We start from the raw sequence: 16,503 nt of genomic DNA on the forward strand, positions 1-16,503 counted from the left end.
AGATGTCATAATATATATATATATATATATATAATCATCACACATTTTAAAAGTAAAAATATCGTTTTAAAAACTTTCACTTTTGCTTGGGGCTAAATATGATATTGCCCTTTGGAAAACAATGTCTTTTCATAAATCTCCTTTGTCATATTATGCGAATCTAAGCATCCTAATTATTGAACTTCACTTTATTGTAGTTGCTTTCAATCCAGTATTCTTTTATTTCTCGTTTCAAAATATACATATGGAAAGAGATTAATTTACACAAAAAATTTTATATTTTTCAATTATTAATTTTAATAAATCTAAAAAATGAGATTAATTCTTTTTTTATTTGATTATCTTATTTTTTGAATCTATTAAAATTATTGATTAAAAAATAAAAAGTAAAATTATTAATTTTACACTGACATATATATATATGAGAAATATCAATTTATGTCAGATTTTAATAGATTATAACAACACGTATGCATATCCATGTATATGTATACATAGTTATGTATGTATGAATACATGTACAAATATTAAATGTGCATCCACCTCCATCACTTGAACTGAGTTCAAGCAAAAATCGATAGCGATCCTTGCACCGAAACAAACTTTGGGAATACAGGACAACACGAATCATCCAGCAGGTGAAGCATACTAGCACAAATGGTAATACTTCATACGCTCAGCAATATTTGAATAAATGAAAAAAAAAATTGCATTGAATAATAGACAAGATACAATCCCCGACAACCAACGTGGATGGTTGCGGAAAAAAATAATGTCCTGAAAAGGAAATAGAAAGTAAAGAATGTAAAATGAAACAAATGACTGATGCCACAAATACTATGCGGATCTAAAACTTTGCTAACACCTTAATTTGATAGCACACATCTAGAATCCCGCCTTTGACCTAAGCCCTTTTAGCATCCAATGTATGTATGCATCGAAGGTTTCTTTATTCTTCTCCTGTATATCAGTATCCTGGCTACGATAGTAACCATTTGTTGAAGATTTTTATCTAGCCAGACCAACTTATGCCTTTGGCTTAAGAGGCTTAACAATCTCCCAAGTGAAATCTGGGTCATCGCGGCCAAAATGACCATAAGCAGCAGTCTTTTGATACCTAAACTTGCCTCCTCTCATCAAGTCAAGATTGAGAGAGATCATTCCTGGCCTGAAGTCAAAATTCTCCTTAATTAATTCCAAAATATCCTTATCTGGGATCTTGCCTGTCTTGTATGTATCTACAAAAACCGACAATGGTTCTGGCACACCAATTGCATATGATACTTGCACAATACAGCGACGCGCAAGCCCCGAGGCCACCACACTCTTTGCTGCTTGTCTAACAATGTACGCACCACTACGGTCCACCTTAGTAGGATCCTTCCCTGAGAAGGCACCTCCACCATGAGCACCCCAGCCACCATAGGTATCAATAATAATCTTTCGGCCGGTGAGTCCTGCATCTCCGTGAGGTCCACCAATAACAAACCTGCCAGATGGGTTGAGGTGGAAAATGGTATTGTCATCGAGATACTCTGCTGGAATAACAGGCTTAATGACATGCTCTTTCAAGTCCGCCGCAATCTGCTCATTGGTGACAGTCTCATCATGTTGCGTTGAAATGAGAACAGTGTGAACACGAATAGGGACCATGGCTCCACCCTCATTACGATACTCAACAGTTACTTGGGTCTTACCATCAGGCCTCAACCATGGACATGTCTTGTTCTTTCTCACTTCAGTAAGCTTGGCACCAAGCTTAGTTGCAAGCACATGGGTTAGAGGCATTAACTCAGGGGTTTCATCGGTGGCATAACCGAACATGTGACCCTGGTCACCAGCCCCAATTTCCTCAGGTTTCTTGGTGAGGTGGCCATGAACTCCTTGAGCAATATCAGGGCTCTGTTGCTCAATATTTACTAGAACTTTGCAGTTGTCAGCATCGAGACCAACATCAGGAGATATGAACCCTATACCTCTGCAAGTATCCCGAACAATTTTCTCATAGTTAACCTTGGCCTTGGTTGTGATCTCACCGAAGACCATAACCATGTTAGTCTTGGTGCACGTCTCACAAGCCACTTTGCTTTCTGGGTCTTGCTCTAGGCAGGCATCAAGGATAGCATCTGAAACCTGGTCACAGATCTTGTCAGGGTGGCCTTCATTGACAGATTCGGAAGTGAATAGGAAGGTATCCATATCTGCACTTGACCACATCACAATGCATTAGATTAAATTCACTTCAATTAAAATTCAAAGGTAACAAAAAAAAATCATGCATTTTGTTCTTCAAAATAATCAAAATTTTAACATTTTATTTCAATGAATCAACATTACTTAAGAAATTCATAAAATCAAGCAATTTATGGACCTAGAAACCTAGTGATAATTAGCATTCCATTACAGATTAACTAAATCTTATCTTTAAATATTTCGCAAATCCGATAAATGGAAACAGACTCACTGAATTTAAATACTAAATCTTATCTTTAATCTACGAACCGTTCAGATCTAAAAAAAAAATCTTTGTCAATAAGAAATCTAAAGACAAGATGTAGCACAAATTCAAATTAAATTCTGAGAGAATAAAGAAAATAAAAAGAGGGGATTGGAGCCTACCGCTTTTTGAGATCTGAAAGAAGAGAAAATGAGAGTGACACGACAAGAGGAAGGTTGAAGAGGAATTGAATTATAGGGGAAATGGGGATTTATCTATAGAACCGAACGACTAGTCTTTTGACTCGCTCTTACTCTTCTTCTCTCCCTCTCTCTCGCTCGGTTTCCCGCTCTTTTCGGTGTTTGGCTTTGCCTCTGTTTTTTCAGGGTTTTATAGCCTCACAAAAATATTATCTTCTGCTTGTCGCCACAGATGTTTGAAACAATATTGACCGTCTAGATTATGACCAGATCTAGTTGAGGAAAACGGAGGGCCGGGATGAGATGTAGTGGTTATGGGAGCGTAAGAGATGAGAAGGTGCGGATTGGTGAGAAATGGGTCCCACCCGCACCGACATTCCAACGTGGACCCGGGGCTCCATTCTTTTCAGTTTCAGATGCCATCTTGCTATTTTTGTTGCCTGGCCTCTCACATGGGTTGGGCCACTTCTTCATCTTTTTACTATTTTCATTCACTTTCCCTTTTTAATGTTAAAATATAGAATCCACCTTGAAAATTGGCATGGGTTGGAACATCCTGTTATTTATTGAGGCATGGGCCTAACCTGGTTACGCAATGTGATGATTGTATGTTTGGGTGATAACAGTTGAAGTGAAGACTTTGAAAGAGTATGCTAGGTATTCGTGCAAAATACATAACTCTGCTTATGATTATAAGTAAATTTTGCTACAAAATTGCACGTACATGTCATTTTACAATGCATCTTTCAAAGAAAAAAGAAATTCTGATATCGATGGGAATATTATACCCATTCCAGAAGAAACAATGTGTGTATATATAAATAAGCAGAAGAAGTTTGTGACTGCTATATATAGCCAGAGGCAGAGCTGTGATCAGTAACTAAGGCCCAGTTGAAGCCCAAGGGCAGCATGGACAAGAAACAGTGTCATGATCCCACTGCCTAAAATTCCATGCACATTCCTCAATCCGGGATTACCCTACAAATGATTAGAAGAGGGAGAAAAACCCATCAGGGAGTAGCAGAGAAAAAGAACATAAGAATGATAAGATATTCAAATATCAGGATTATTGCTACTGTAATCTTATTGTTCGTTTTAGGAGCAAATCAATGTTTCATCAATCACCTCAAATAATGTTGGCAAAATGGTTTGAATTGTCAGGAGAGTAAGACCAATGAAACCTGTAACTGCATGTGGACTGCAAAGAAAGATGCAAAAAGTTTATTCATTCTAGGTAGGTACTGATAGATATTTGATTGGATAAAAACATTTCAGGAAATAAAAGATGGAGTACCTTTCAAATATAGGTTTGTCTGAAGTTAGCAGAGATGTTATTCCACCAGTTGCTCCTAGAGCAAAGAAGAAAAACATACCACCTAGAAGCTTTGGGTGCAAATCTTTAGCATTGGCTTTTTCCTCCTGAAATGATCAGAGTGATATCACGGTAAGAAAAGGAGATTGAAGAAATCACAACTAAGATTTTTCTTTTCCTAATAAATTTCTTACCATATCGTCAGAATAGCGAATGCGGAAGCCTAGATATGTTCCATACCCTCCCATGGCGAAAAGCACAACTGCCTAAGAATAACAGGAACAAAACAAACCATTTGCATCAATTCAGAGACATTAGGGAAAATGTTGCTAAGAATGTTGTAAGGCAAGCAGTTTCCAACAGATAATTCAGAGCGGAAGCACAGAATCTTATACCATGTTTCCAGGGTGCCCCCAATGCACAAGCCAATCAGGCAGACTCCATGATTTCACTAGCTCAACAAAAGGACCAAAGAGAGACCTTACAGTCCCAGCTGTTGTAAAAGATATTCGAGCTTGGAATAAGTAATCAGGAGAAATACGAAAATTAGAGTAAAGACAAACTTTGCTTTGGATCTCTCACAGCAAACCACTAGCCTGTCTTGAAAAACAAATCTGTTAAATGCTAGTATATCTACCTTAGCAAAAAAACCCAAATTCTACCTCTCCACCAGTTTATACAACATATCAATCAATTCTAGGGCATTTACAACAACCATGCCCTTTAAATTAACAGGAGGTGACATTCACATATTATGTTTTGCCTCAAAACTTGTTATACATTCACGTATTATGTCAACATTCTCGATTTGCTTCTCTAGAGAACCATTCGAGAGATCATTGGTTTGGCTTGTTGTGCATAATAACTCAACAGGAGGTGACATTCTAGGAAGAGGATATAAGCCTCCATGAACTAATCAGTAAGTCATAGTGAAGAGCAGCCACAGGATAAAGCAACAGAGGAATTTGATTAAAAGATGCTGAAATGCAAATGCAACATATATTAGTTATTACCTCCAGGAAGAGCCGCCACAACGAGCAAAGGTAAAGGAATGAAGGAGTACAGTAATGTTTCTGTAGGCCCCCTCAATTCTTCCACTTTCGCATCCGTTCCATCATCAGCTTCGCTTAACTCATTCTTTACTGCAAAAGATTGACTGAACAGAATTTTTCTCTTTCTTGTTGCTTGCAATTCGAAAGGCAAGCACTTAGTTGGAGTGCCAAAAGAAGTAGGCGTGCGATAAGGAAATGAAGGGGCAGCAGGGAGGATAGAAGTAGTCCTTAGAGTAAAGGCAGTGGAAGCATTTGCCAAAGCCATTTAAGAAACAGGAAAAACAGCAAAGAAATGAAAGAATGTCTGTGTTTACTGAAGTTTCAAATCAGGACTCTGTTATTTGGCTTAGGCCACAGCGGGATTAGAGAAAAGAGTATATTGAAGGATGACAGGACGTGAAGAAGGAAAGGTGAGGAAACGGACACGCCTATAGATATGGAACCTTTCCACGTGATCTCAACTCTCAACACGCTTGCCTTCCTAGAATCTTGATTGTTTCAACCTTCCACTTTCCTACGGCCCCATTGGAGAAGCCAAAACAACATATAAGTACAAAAACTACCGTTCAGTAGTTGCCATTGAGCAATTTTAGCACCATCTCATGATGCAATATCAGGATTCAGGAACTTAAGCCTTAAATTCTTTGCTTTACTAAATGGAAAAAAGTTGTCAATGATAAACGAAAATTGGGAACTGTTTTGAACATGCAAAAATTTTTATTTCCAGAGTAATAACGTAACTCATTCAAAAAATATTCCTGTATAGAAGAAAATTGCTGATTCTCCTTTATATGTAATCTTTGGGATTTGCTCATCTTATTTTCTTGGAGGGAACTTTACTAAGCTGGTTAGCGATGACAAGAATCGGCCAATGCAATCCTATCTTAATCATCGCAACTAGCACAACAGGTAAAATCCTCTGGATATGCAAAAAGAAATTTTGCACTGGAAACTAACCGAACTGCAACTGTAAGTTCACATGTTTCAAATTCCCAACTCACTGAATCTTTACAGCTCTGAAGTCACATGTTAACATGGACAATAATGGTGACAAGATTCTACCTAAAGTTCGTAGGAAACCTCCTACAGAATTCAGAGTTCTCAATGTTTACAAGAACCAGAGATATAAATAGGTAGCTACAAATCATTTTTACATTGGTAGTACCAGACTTGGAGAAAATCTATTGCTTCAATGTGTTCTACTGTAAGTCAATGAAACTTACACATCCTTTGCTAACTATTACCTTATCCTATCAAAAGTTTATGCATGTTGGCATGTAATGCACGGCTATATCACAAGGAAAATGTTGAAGTCCATATTTTGTGTGACGCTAACAGCTCATCTTAAATCTAAATCTCATGGTCATGCATGACACGAGCCACCTTCCTCAATGCAGGCAGTGTGCTTCTCTATTCCAACTGACATCACCGGATGCCAAATAAATCTGCTACTTTACTCTGAGCAACAATCTGCAACCACAAGTATAAATTAACAATGAATTTCACTAGCTTTTTGTTTTTGGTACAATGATGTCCACTAGCTAGTTCAGGAGAAAGAAGCCACAATATCACATTTTAACTTCTCTAGTTGTGTATATTACATAGTGATATCGAGTATAAGCCAACTCATGTATCGCATGCAATAAGTCTTCAATCGATAAGAGAATGACAATAAGATTTTTTACTATCTACTGTTTTTACACTGTCTATAAAAGCCATGTCTAAAATCTTAATACCAGCAGGCATAAACTTTTTTTTCAATATTAGGCACAAATGAGTCACTAGTTCATGCTAAGGTTTAGAATGCACATTTAAATAAATTTATGGTTAATATTTGTTCAAATCATTTTCTCTTTTTAAATTAATTTTCATGCATCTTCCTACTAGGTTTAATACCACTAAATTTCAGCAAGAGATTAACTTCAAAATGCATTCTAAACCTTAAGATGAAGTAGCGGACATCTCCACTACTTATTACATAGTGAAGGGGATCCTTACGCCATGTTGGGACTATAAGAGTTTAGGCCCACATCAGTTTAGATTTAAATGCTGGTTCATTATTTAAGGTCGTCCTAGAGTATCAAATATAATGTCACCATCAGAATTAAGATTTTGCATTGATTACAGCGAAGCAACTAATAATGGAAAAGCCATTTACCTTACTGTTATGCAGTATGTAACGAATCTCCCTCTTCCACCCATCCAAAATTAACTATCAACTCGGAGAATGTTGTTACATATTCCACTGTCATTAGTTGACTCTCTCTGAGGATCAATCTTCCATTTACCATCAACGATAAATTTTATCTGCAATTAAACAAAATGATGAAATGAAAGTCAGAAGGGGTTCATTCCTTTTATCAGACAGGCACAGTATGATCTTTAATTACAACATTAGATCCAAAAATCATGTACATTCAAAATTTAAAGCAGTCACTTCTATGCCACTCACATTTCAAAGGGATCTTCTGTTTTTCAATTGGAAATAGAAAGGAAGAATTTAGGGGTAGATATAAAGTAAAAGCTTCCCTTATTTTTCATTGTTTTCCAGAATACTGTTCTTAGAAGAAAGAATTGTGAACTTTCAGATTTTTAATGGATTCCTTAAGCAAGCATTAAAGAAGGTTCTGATAATAAAGGGCACTTTTGATCCTAAACCACAGGGGCCTTTTGACTAATTGGACATAATTGTGGTGTAGATTCATGCCCCTCACCTCAGCAATTGGTAGTGTAGTTTTGGATCTAAGAATTCTATTTAAACAATAAACCGAAGTGAACAGAATAGTTTTCACTTTTGTTTTATAGTTAGTTTTGAACAGCAAGCTATTCGGTTTGGTTTTGGTTTTTGAAAGCTAAATAGTATGGTATAGTTTCAAAAGTTATAAAAAAAACTAATTTGTGTTGCAACAAGCATCTAATTTTTGCTTGCTATCATTATGAAACACAAAATATAGCTCTAGGATATATCTAGGAACCTAATCGGCATAACTTGAGCAGGCAGCACTATGAATAGCACTGCTTCTGGAGTGAAGTGCATTGAAAACCAAATGGTTTCAATATATGACAGTAAATCTGTAGAAGTAAGCACATTAATATGTCGGTTGCAATGTAGCCATAACTAGATAATTCTCTCCAGATATTATGCTAAAGTTAGTATGTTATTTGGTAGATAAATTCCATACCTCATATATCCCAGGATAAAGCCATAGCACTGTTGACCAGATTTTGGACTTCCTGGTAAGTGTGTAAACATAGTAAGTTCATTTTTCTTCTAACAATTATAAGCAGAAGTATACAATCTAGAGAAAAAAGATAGCATGAAGAACCTACAAAAAGATTGAGTTACGCTTGCCTCAAGTCCAATGAAACATCATTTGCTAGTAATAATAACAGAAAATATTGTGCAATTCAGATGACATATCACATATGAACATATAAGTGAGGTGTCAATTCATTTTAACATGCCAGAAACAAACTTGAGGAATGAATATCATAGGAGTGCACCAGAAAGGAGACATTTTCTTTCAGAAAGGCAGCCAAACTGAATCAGGAATGAGTATCATAGGTGTTTATTCAAAATTTTGCCAAAGCATTAGGCAAGTACAACAATATGCACCAATTCAACTTTGGGAAGCTCATTTACACACTTTGTCTACCAGTTGATTTTCTGATATATTTCAAGCTAAGCAGAATGATTAAGAAGTGAGAAGTAAGAAAGCCACTGTAAGCCTAATATAGAAGATACAGTTCGAAGGGAAAAACAGAAAATAGTCTTGAACTAAGCTTCAAGTCAAGCTATGACATGGCCTACCTCTACATGGTTTCTTCAATATGCTGGTTGTTAAATTTTTCACACCTCCTTCTGATAAATGAACATGCTGTAGAAAACTCTAGTAGAAAGGAGTTGATTTTCTAGTCCTACTACAAGGTTTCAATTAATAAAGGGAACAGTGGGATATTAGTGAACACCAACTTACCGGTTAAATATAACAAGTTGAGTAACTCAAGCTAAAACTAACAAATGTGATCACCCAGAAGATATAATTCAATCTAAAGACCAACACTCTAGCAGAAAATTATTCCATGAAAGAGAACTTTGAAAACCTTGATTCAATGGGGTTTTTTATGGTAGAAGATGGCTTAGGATCCATTTTAATCCGATGATGCCAACCATTGAAGCTACCAGCTACCTCCACAATTTCACCATCTCCAGAGTATTCGAGTTGGACCTATTATAGAAGTCCAAATTTCAGTTTCATTTGGTTTGATATTTACTTTTTTTGAAGAAACTACAATAACAAGGAACAGGAAAATGCTGGGGGAGATTGACAGCAAAAGGATAACATAATCTTCCTCTCTGAATGATTATAGTAAGAGAAAATTACCATGCTCATTAAACATATAAAAAAAGGAAAAACAAAAAGAAAGAAGGCACCAAGCAAGTCTGGTTGCAAATGTACCAAAGGCACATGGTAACAGCCAAGCAAAGTGACAGATAATTACCTCCTCTAGTCCTGAGAGGCTTTCCTCAGCAGCATGCAATTCAGCATCTTTCTCAGAGACAAGTTTTTGAGCTTTGTGAATCTCTGTTTCAGACTTGGTTTGCAGGGTAGACAAAGCATTCTGGGGAAAAGAGTGATAAGCAAAATATTTAAGATTTACTGATGTGAACCCTCAAGAAATGCATAGCATTTCAATCTGTTATAGTCCGACTTTATATGGTATACAGACAGGGAAGTTAAATCAAGCTCTAACAATACTCCCTTATATATGTGCAAGAACCATATAAATGCCTTACAAGGAAACATGCCTTCGAAAATAGCTAATGTACCTTTTCCTTTTCAATCTGCTCCTTCAAACAGGACAGTTCTAATTCCTTCTGGTGCTATGCACGCAAAGAGAAACAGTAAAGATTCTACACGGTTAATTTATGTAACAAAACTTTATATACAGACAAAATCATGAGACTAGTCAGTAATGAGAGACAAAAGACATTAAAATTATATACCAGCATAAGCTTGAGATGATTAATCTCAATTTGAGTCTCTCTTTCAGCGATCTGTAACATAGAGGAACATACACTATGAGATTATATGCGAAAATTAACACTGAATTTAAACCAAATTAGAACAACAGGGCACTGAAACAACCTCAGAATTCAAAGCCTCCCGCAAATCATCACCTTTTAGAATTTGAGCTTCCCTATTATCATGACTGCAAATAAATTAAATACCAGAAGACTTAAGCCTTAGTTGATAGAGCCAAAACGAAAGGATTAAAGCAAGGCAATTATTTAAATTTACTCCAGTTGAATGGGGTGCAATATGAAATTTTATCATCCATGTCTCCCTGTTTTTCAACAGTAAGTGTAATGCCACTAAACCACTCACGATCACAAAATAGCAGAGAAAAGTATTTTAAATAATCATAGACTTTAAGCAAAAAGTAATTAGAGTTGTAGATCTAGTGCTTTAAACTGATGTACGCTATGCTAACCTCCAAGGAAGGTAATCCACTGCTACAGGAGGAGCAACCTGCTTGGCGAATGTTGTACGTCCATTCAATGCGATGGCAGTACCATAGGCATGTTCAGAGCATTCTCGACTTTTGGTCCTAGACTGAGTTGGTACTTCATTATTAGTTCCAACAACTTCCTTGCTTTCTTCATCACCACTTTCATTTAATATCCCATAAACATTATCTGCATGGCGAGCAGCATCAGATACTAAACTTCGTGTTTCAACCCCACCAAATAAATAATGGGGCAATTTTCTGAATTTAGAAAAAAGCGCCAGGGACCATCTTGGAGTTTTGACTTTAGAAAACAAGCATCAGACATTATCATTCTTTCTAAGAATATGCTAGCAAATTGAGGAAGTACTAACAGCTGCATTTTGTGTTTTACATGTTCAAACCAAAAGTAAAATTCATCCTCATTACATGAAAAACAACAATGACCACTGAAACAAACTAACAAAAGAGTTTATCTACTGAGACTTACACTCAATTGCATCCAAATCTCCGTTCTGAACAAATTTTGCAACTTTTTCTTCCAAAGTTGACATGGCTAGAGATTCTTTAGGCATGAAACTACTATTATCAGAATTATGATCTGGATTAACATTCAAACTCCCCAAATAATTTTCCTCAACTGAGTGAAAGGCTGATGGGGAAACATCTCCGACCATAGTCTCTTCCATTTCCCTTTGATCTCCTGAAGTGTGAATGGTATTTTCCTTTGTGCAATTATAGTCATTACAGTCAAAATCCTCTCCAATTAAATAATTCTCCATGCTGAAAACTTCAGTTGGCAAGGAAACATCTTGGATTGCATTCTTCCCCCTTTGATTATGACCTTTAAAATAATAGAAATAGTTTACAACAACAGCCAAAGTTTAATTAGAATGAAAGGATTCATGAAAGGTTAAAGAAATTTATATTGACCTTCAAAAATATCTTCTGAATCACCAGTTGCATCATGCTTTTGAACTACACTTTTCTCCATAATAAATCCATCAATATCTGTTTCAGGTGAGCTCGTAAGAAGCTTGTTGATAATTTTTAACCCTCTCCTTCTAACAATGTTAGCCAGATCATTCCTACATAACAGTTAGGCAACAAGTAAAACAAAGCACATCAATAAGGGCCATTTTAAAGATTGAAGAGTTTCTCTCCCCTCTCACCCATCCCTTTTTTCTCTTTTGTCTTCAGTACATAATTTGACATCACAATAAATTGCATTGAATAATAGAATAACATTAACCTAGGACCATAGGTGATTCCTTCCTTTCAATCATTAGTAGTTTAGAAAAACATATATCCCCAAAATCAGAACTTGATTTCAATGCAGGCCAAAAGATTAAACTTTTCATACAACCCACAAATTTCCTAACAATCCAAATAACCCATTTTCAAGTGAAACAAAAAATTAAACAGAAAAAGAACAAAGAGTTTGAGTTTTAACTGTTTAAATACCTTCCATGCTGAGAAAGCTCCTTCATGGAGGGAACATGACCCTCTGGAAGCCCAACTGCAGCTACAAATTCCCTTATGTCCTTACACAGTTCCTCATTACTCTTTACCTTTCTCCCACTCCTGAAATAAGAAACAAATAACAAAACCAATGAGATAAAATGACAAAAAAGTTGAACCATTAATAAAATAAAAACATTATATATAAAGTATAAACCTGGTTCGTCTAATAGAAAAGGCCCATATTTTTAAGTTTCTTCTAGGTGTATATTCAGGGATTTTCCAGCTTGGCCATTGCTGTGGCTTTGATGAGAAGAGGGGTTTATGAGAAGAGACGGATAGGGAAGTTGGCAAGTGAAACAAGGTTACCATTATGGGTGAAACCTTGTTGCAGCATTGAAGAATTTAGCACTACAATTTTTATATGGAGGAGTCATTGAAAGTCGGACAAAGGCAATCTTAGAGTTGGGAAAGTACAAGGTTTTTTGATACTGAGTTTGCTGAAAACAAGGTGGTGTAGTGTTGATGTCTAGAGGAATTTTAGTATACTACTATTGAGTTTTTCAACTGTCAATATTCTGATGATTGAAACGAAATCTCAGTAAGCATTATCTTAAGATTTTTTTTTTCCCATATTTTTTGAGTTTTTTCCTCATATTTTTTAGAAAAAATAAGATTGACCAAAAATTTTATAATTAGGCCCATTCAACTCATTAGTATTTGGAAAGCCCAAAAGGAACGAAAGTTGGGTCTTTTTTGCCAACAATCCAAAAACTTTAGAGCTGCTGTAATGTTTGAATATGATCGAAATCTTAAGAATAATATTGCATGGATCTTAAAATCTCCTCTTGGCCATCAAGGATCTACGACTAAACGCTAAATGGATTAAACCCTCCACTCAATCTGCTTCGATCCAAATCAAAAGAATACTACATGGTGACAAGAAAACTCTACTTATGGATTTGCCATCACTCTGCTAATCTATCAGTTAAGTCGCCATGATAGCTGATGCATGCAGTGAAGTAAGAAAGGGCAAAGAAATGTACATTAATTGTTAATACAAAATCTTTATTAAAAAGGATTTGATGTTAATCAGACTTACTAAAATTGAAACACCCCTTCGCCCTCTTTCTCAAAAGAAACCATCCCAATTGCAGTAGGGTCAGGGTGGGGCGAAGTTCCTAGTACGTAGGCCTGTTTTGCCATTCATTGGTAGATAATATTTTGTCTATTACCCTGACCAAAAAGCCTTGTAAATTTATTAAATAGTTTGAAACCTACACTTTTAGCTCAAAGAATCAGTTGAACTTTGGGAGTCTGCTTTTCACAATTGCAAGGAGATAGAAACTACTAACAGAAATGAAAACCCATGACCATTTTTTTCTTCAATTGCAAGAATTTGAATGTGATAACTGAAATTATGAGTCTAATATTCTACGAACAATCTACAAGGATGTCAGCCATGATCATTTTCTTCTAGAAAAACATGTTCGAAAATAATTGACATTTGCAATTTCCTTATTACTGTTGTAACCCAGGTTGGAAAATCAACAGATTCTTGAACTTCGAGAAAATTGTTCTTACAAAGTCATTGAATGAATTTATTAAGGAGAAAACGAAAGTTCCATCTCAAGAGACAGAGGTCAAAACTTCTTGTATGTAACGTTTCGGAAAAGAACGTAACGACAGCATAGCATCAAACACATTTTCAATAACTTAAAAGAAAGATTGTTGAAAAAATAAACCTTGACATATATAATTATATATGGACCAAAACTTTTTCCCAATAAAAAAAATTAATCTATAGATATAAAAAAAAAATGTTATGATATGGTCTTTTTCGTTCAAAATTCATGTGTTAGGACCACAAATTAATCAACTTTATTAGGAGTTTCTATATAAGCAGGGAAAATATGGGAATCAAACGAAGTCGGTGTTTTGTTTTAAGTGGGTAATATTTAAAGAAGATGGGGCCATATTTGAGTTATAAATCTTGGGGATAAGTCTTTCCCCAGTGTTTAGCTTTTTTCCATCAGAAAAGATTGTCTTTTGAAATGAAAAATATAAATAATGCATATTGGGTCTAAAAATGCAGGTTATCTTACACTACATTACCACATGTTTCAAGTGCAATAATAAAAAATTAAAAAAAAAAAGTTTTGAAAAAACAGTTAATGCCTAATGGTTCCTTCGGTTGGTCAATGAAAAATAAAAATCATTATGCCATCGTATCATTATGGGACTTAACCTTTCGGTGAGATTGTTAAAAGCTTACTCTTCCGTTTTTAATATGTTTGGGTATAAAGGAAAACATGTGTTATCACCCTCCATGGTTGTTGCGCATTTACTTCTTAATTTGGTTAATTCCAAATTATTGCTTTTCCCATTGAAAATAAATTTATAAATCAATTGAAGTTTAATTTTTAAAACCCAAATTTATTATTCGTTGATTTTGTTTGTTTTTGGTAATCAACGCTAATCAAGAATAGCCAAATTATACATAATAAAAAAACAAGAGTTGAGATTCCAAACCAACTTCAATGAAGATATAGGTATCTTTAATAATTGATTTTCTTTTTTAACTTCAAAGAATAAAGGATTAATGGGAAATTAATTATTGGGTTTAGTTTAATAGTATACAATAAAATATGTAGTATTCTAGCAATAAATGTGTTACCATATTTTTTTATATGTTGCCATGAAAAAATGTGTGGCCAATGTTCAGTTCACCTCATGAGTTCCTCAGAAAATGCCTTGTCCATTTGACTAGACCAAACATTGATAAATCAGAAAGCATAAGTTTAATAATTTGCCGATGGATACAAGGATAATAAACCCTAAACTTTTCGCTTTAAATTTTGCTTCCTTGTCATAAACCCTAAACTAGTTGAACCTGTCTGGAATAAAAATTAACCAATTCAAAAACGGATGCCAATATTCTGCAAATGACTCAGCACAAAATATATCTGACAAATAATAATGCATTGATTCCTATTGCAATTCATAATGTTTAAAAGTGACTGGATCTGAATTCTGATGGCTAATCAAGATTGTTCTAGTTAATTAGTCAAGGTCTTTCTTTTTTTTTTTTTTTTACTTTTTAATGTTTAACAAGAACTTGGAGATTTTTTTTTTTTTAATTTTAGGAAGATCAAACTTGGTTAATAAGAAAACAGACTCATCTTCTTTTCAACTACATTAATTCTTGTGAATTTTGAAGAACTTTAACTACCTATACGCAGACCTTACGCAATTTAATTAATATTTTTGATGCGTTAAATCATATAGTTAAGACATGATATTTAACAACAATTACATCAGCCACGTTCATGAAAATCAAATCGATATTTAGTATTAAATTGGTTTACAAATGGCCAATTAAACTCTATAAAGACTTTTTAAAATTGTTTGAAAATTGTAAAGTTTGGCCCCAGGGACTGAAAATTTTTCGTTGCTTCTCAACTTCTTTTTTGCCCATTTTAAGTTTCCTTTCGTGGCCATAAACTTAAGTTTAGACCGGTCCAAGGCTGGGACGCGAATTAATTGAACTACAGCAAGGTTTAATTTCACTAGGCCCTACTTGTCTCTCAGATTTGTGTTTGACCCAATTGAAGGTTTTTTTTTTTTTTTTAAAGAAAAATAACAGATTTTATAAACAAGGTCTTGTCTGAACAGTGATGCATAGGTAGTTAATATCTTATATTTAATTTTTATTATAAGTAAATTGTATTTAATTTTATAATATGAGTTTTATATTGATTTAGATATTTGATAATTAATTTCTTCTATATATCATTGCTCCCAGAGTAATTGAAATTTGTAAATGAAATTTCTACATAAGAATAATCTTCTCAAAGAAGAAAGTTAAAAAATATATATAAAATTGAAATATTTTAGCTACATTATAAACATTTTTTTAACAAAAGGAAATATATATATATATATAAAAAAAAAGCTCTTGCCAACATGTTTTTTTAACATAGGAGGATTAATTAATACTATCAAGTAACTTAAATTTTTATGCAAACCTCATTCCATCTTTACCATTTGAGTTAATTCGAAATTACTTCGTAAAACAAAAACATTTATTAATATTTTATTGTAATTATATATACACCAGCACGATCATATAGAACTTTTACCAAGAAATTTACATGTAAAGACAAAATGAAAGTGACATAATGATTGGAGATGTATATACTTTATGTGTATCTCTACCAAACATAATTTTGGAATTTGGCCTCCTACATTTTTCTTTTACGTAATAAAATACAAACCGTATTTCCTGATTTTATTATCCAAATAAAACATTATATATTATAGTTGTATATATTTATAGTATGATGCTGAAATTATAGAGGTCCAATCTCATAATTAACTACCAAAAATAATAAATTAGTCTATGAATTTGAAAGGTCATATCGACATAAATATTTTATCAAAATTCATGTACTGGATGAAGAATTAATTGGAGTGTCCACATTGACAAATGACAATGGCAGCCCCAAGACTAGACCTAAGAATATATTT

At 34.4% G+C, this 16,503-nt stretch overlaps 3 protein-coding genes across 4 annotated transcripts; all 3 read right to left on the reverse strand.

Annotated features, from left to right (window-relative positions):
* Positions 1–685: 685 nt before the first annotated feature.
* On the reverse strand, positions 686–2,797 carry LOC111311025 (S-adenosylmethionine synthase 3). Its single transcript, XM_022910399.2, has 2 exons — positions 2,620–2,797; positions 686–2,201 (listed from the first exon to the last, which is right to left on the reverse strand). Exon 2 carries the CDS (start codon positions 2,197–2,199, stop codon positions 1,027–1,029), a length of 1,173 nt encoding a protein of 390 aa, XP_022766134.2. The 5' UTR covers positions 2,200–2,201; positions 2,620–2,797; the 3' UTR covers positions 686–1,026.
* Positions 2,798–3,301: 504 nt separating this feature from the next.
* On the reverse strand, positions 3,302–5,399 carry LOC111311026 (translation initiation factor). Its single transcript, XM_022910400.2, has 6 exons — positions 4,963–5,399; positions 4,345–4,442; positions 4,144–4,215; positions 3,932–4,056; positions 3,763–3,835; positions 3,302–3,615 (listed from the first exon to the last, which is right to left on the reverse strand). Exons 1-6 carry the CDS (start codon positions 5,264–5,266, stop codon positions 3,511–3,513), a joined length of 777 nt encoding a protein of 258 aa, XP_022766135.2. The 5' UTR covers positions 5,267–5,399; the 3' UTR covers positions 3,302–3,510.
* A 554-nt stretch (positions 5,400–5,953) lies between these two features.
* LOC111311816 (protein PTST homolog 3, chloroplastic-like) lies at positions 5,954–12,629 on the reverse strand. Of its 2 annotated transcripts, XM_022911548.2 has the most exons (13): positions 12,191–12,629; positions 11,977–12,096; positions 11,446–11,600; positions 11,003–11,356; positions 10,498–10,702; positions 10,152–10,215; positions 10,010–10,060; positions 9,833–9,886; positions 9,505–9,624; positions 9,106–9,230; positions 8,184–8,235; positions 7,160–7,308; positions 5,954–6,471 (listed from the first exon to the last, which is right to left on the reverse strand). In XM_022911548.2, exons 1-12 carry the CDS (start codon positions 12,343–12,345, stop codon positions 7,210–7,212), a joined length of 1,554 nt encoding a protein of 517 aa, XP_022767283.2. In that variant the 5' UTR covers positions 12,346–12,629; the 3' UTR covers positions 5,954–6,471; positions 7,160–7,209. The 2 variants fall into 2 exon arrangements, with proteins under 2 accessions (XP_022767283.2, XP_022767286.2); XM_022911551.2 differs by lacking the exons at positions 5,954–6,471; positions 9,106–9,230 and having other exon boundaries at positions 7,170–7,308; positions 12,191–12,560.
* Positions 12,630–16,503: the final 3,874 nt, after the last annotated feature.

This window comes from Durio zibethinus, chromosome 1 (assembly GCF_047325235.1).
Source record: "Durio zibethinus cultivar Kanyao isolate XHJ-2024 chromosome 1, ASM4732523v1, whole genome shotgun sequence".
Classification (NCBI taxonomy): domain Eukaryota; kingdom Viridiplantae; phylum Streptophyta; class Magnoliopsida; order Malvales; family Malvaceae; genus Durio; species Durio zibethinus.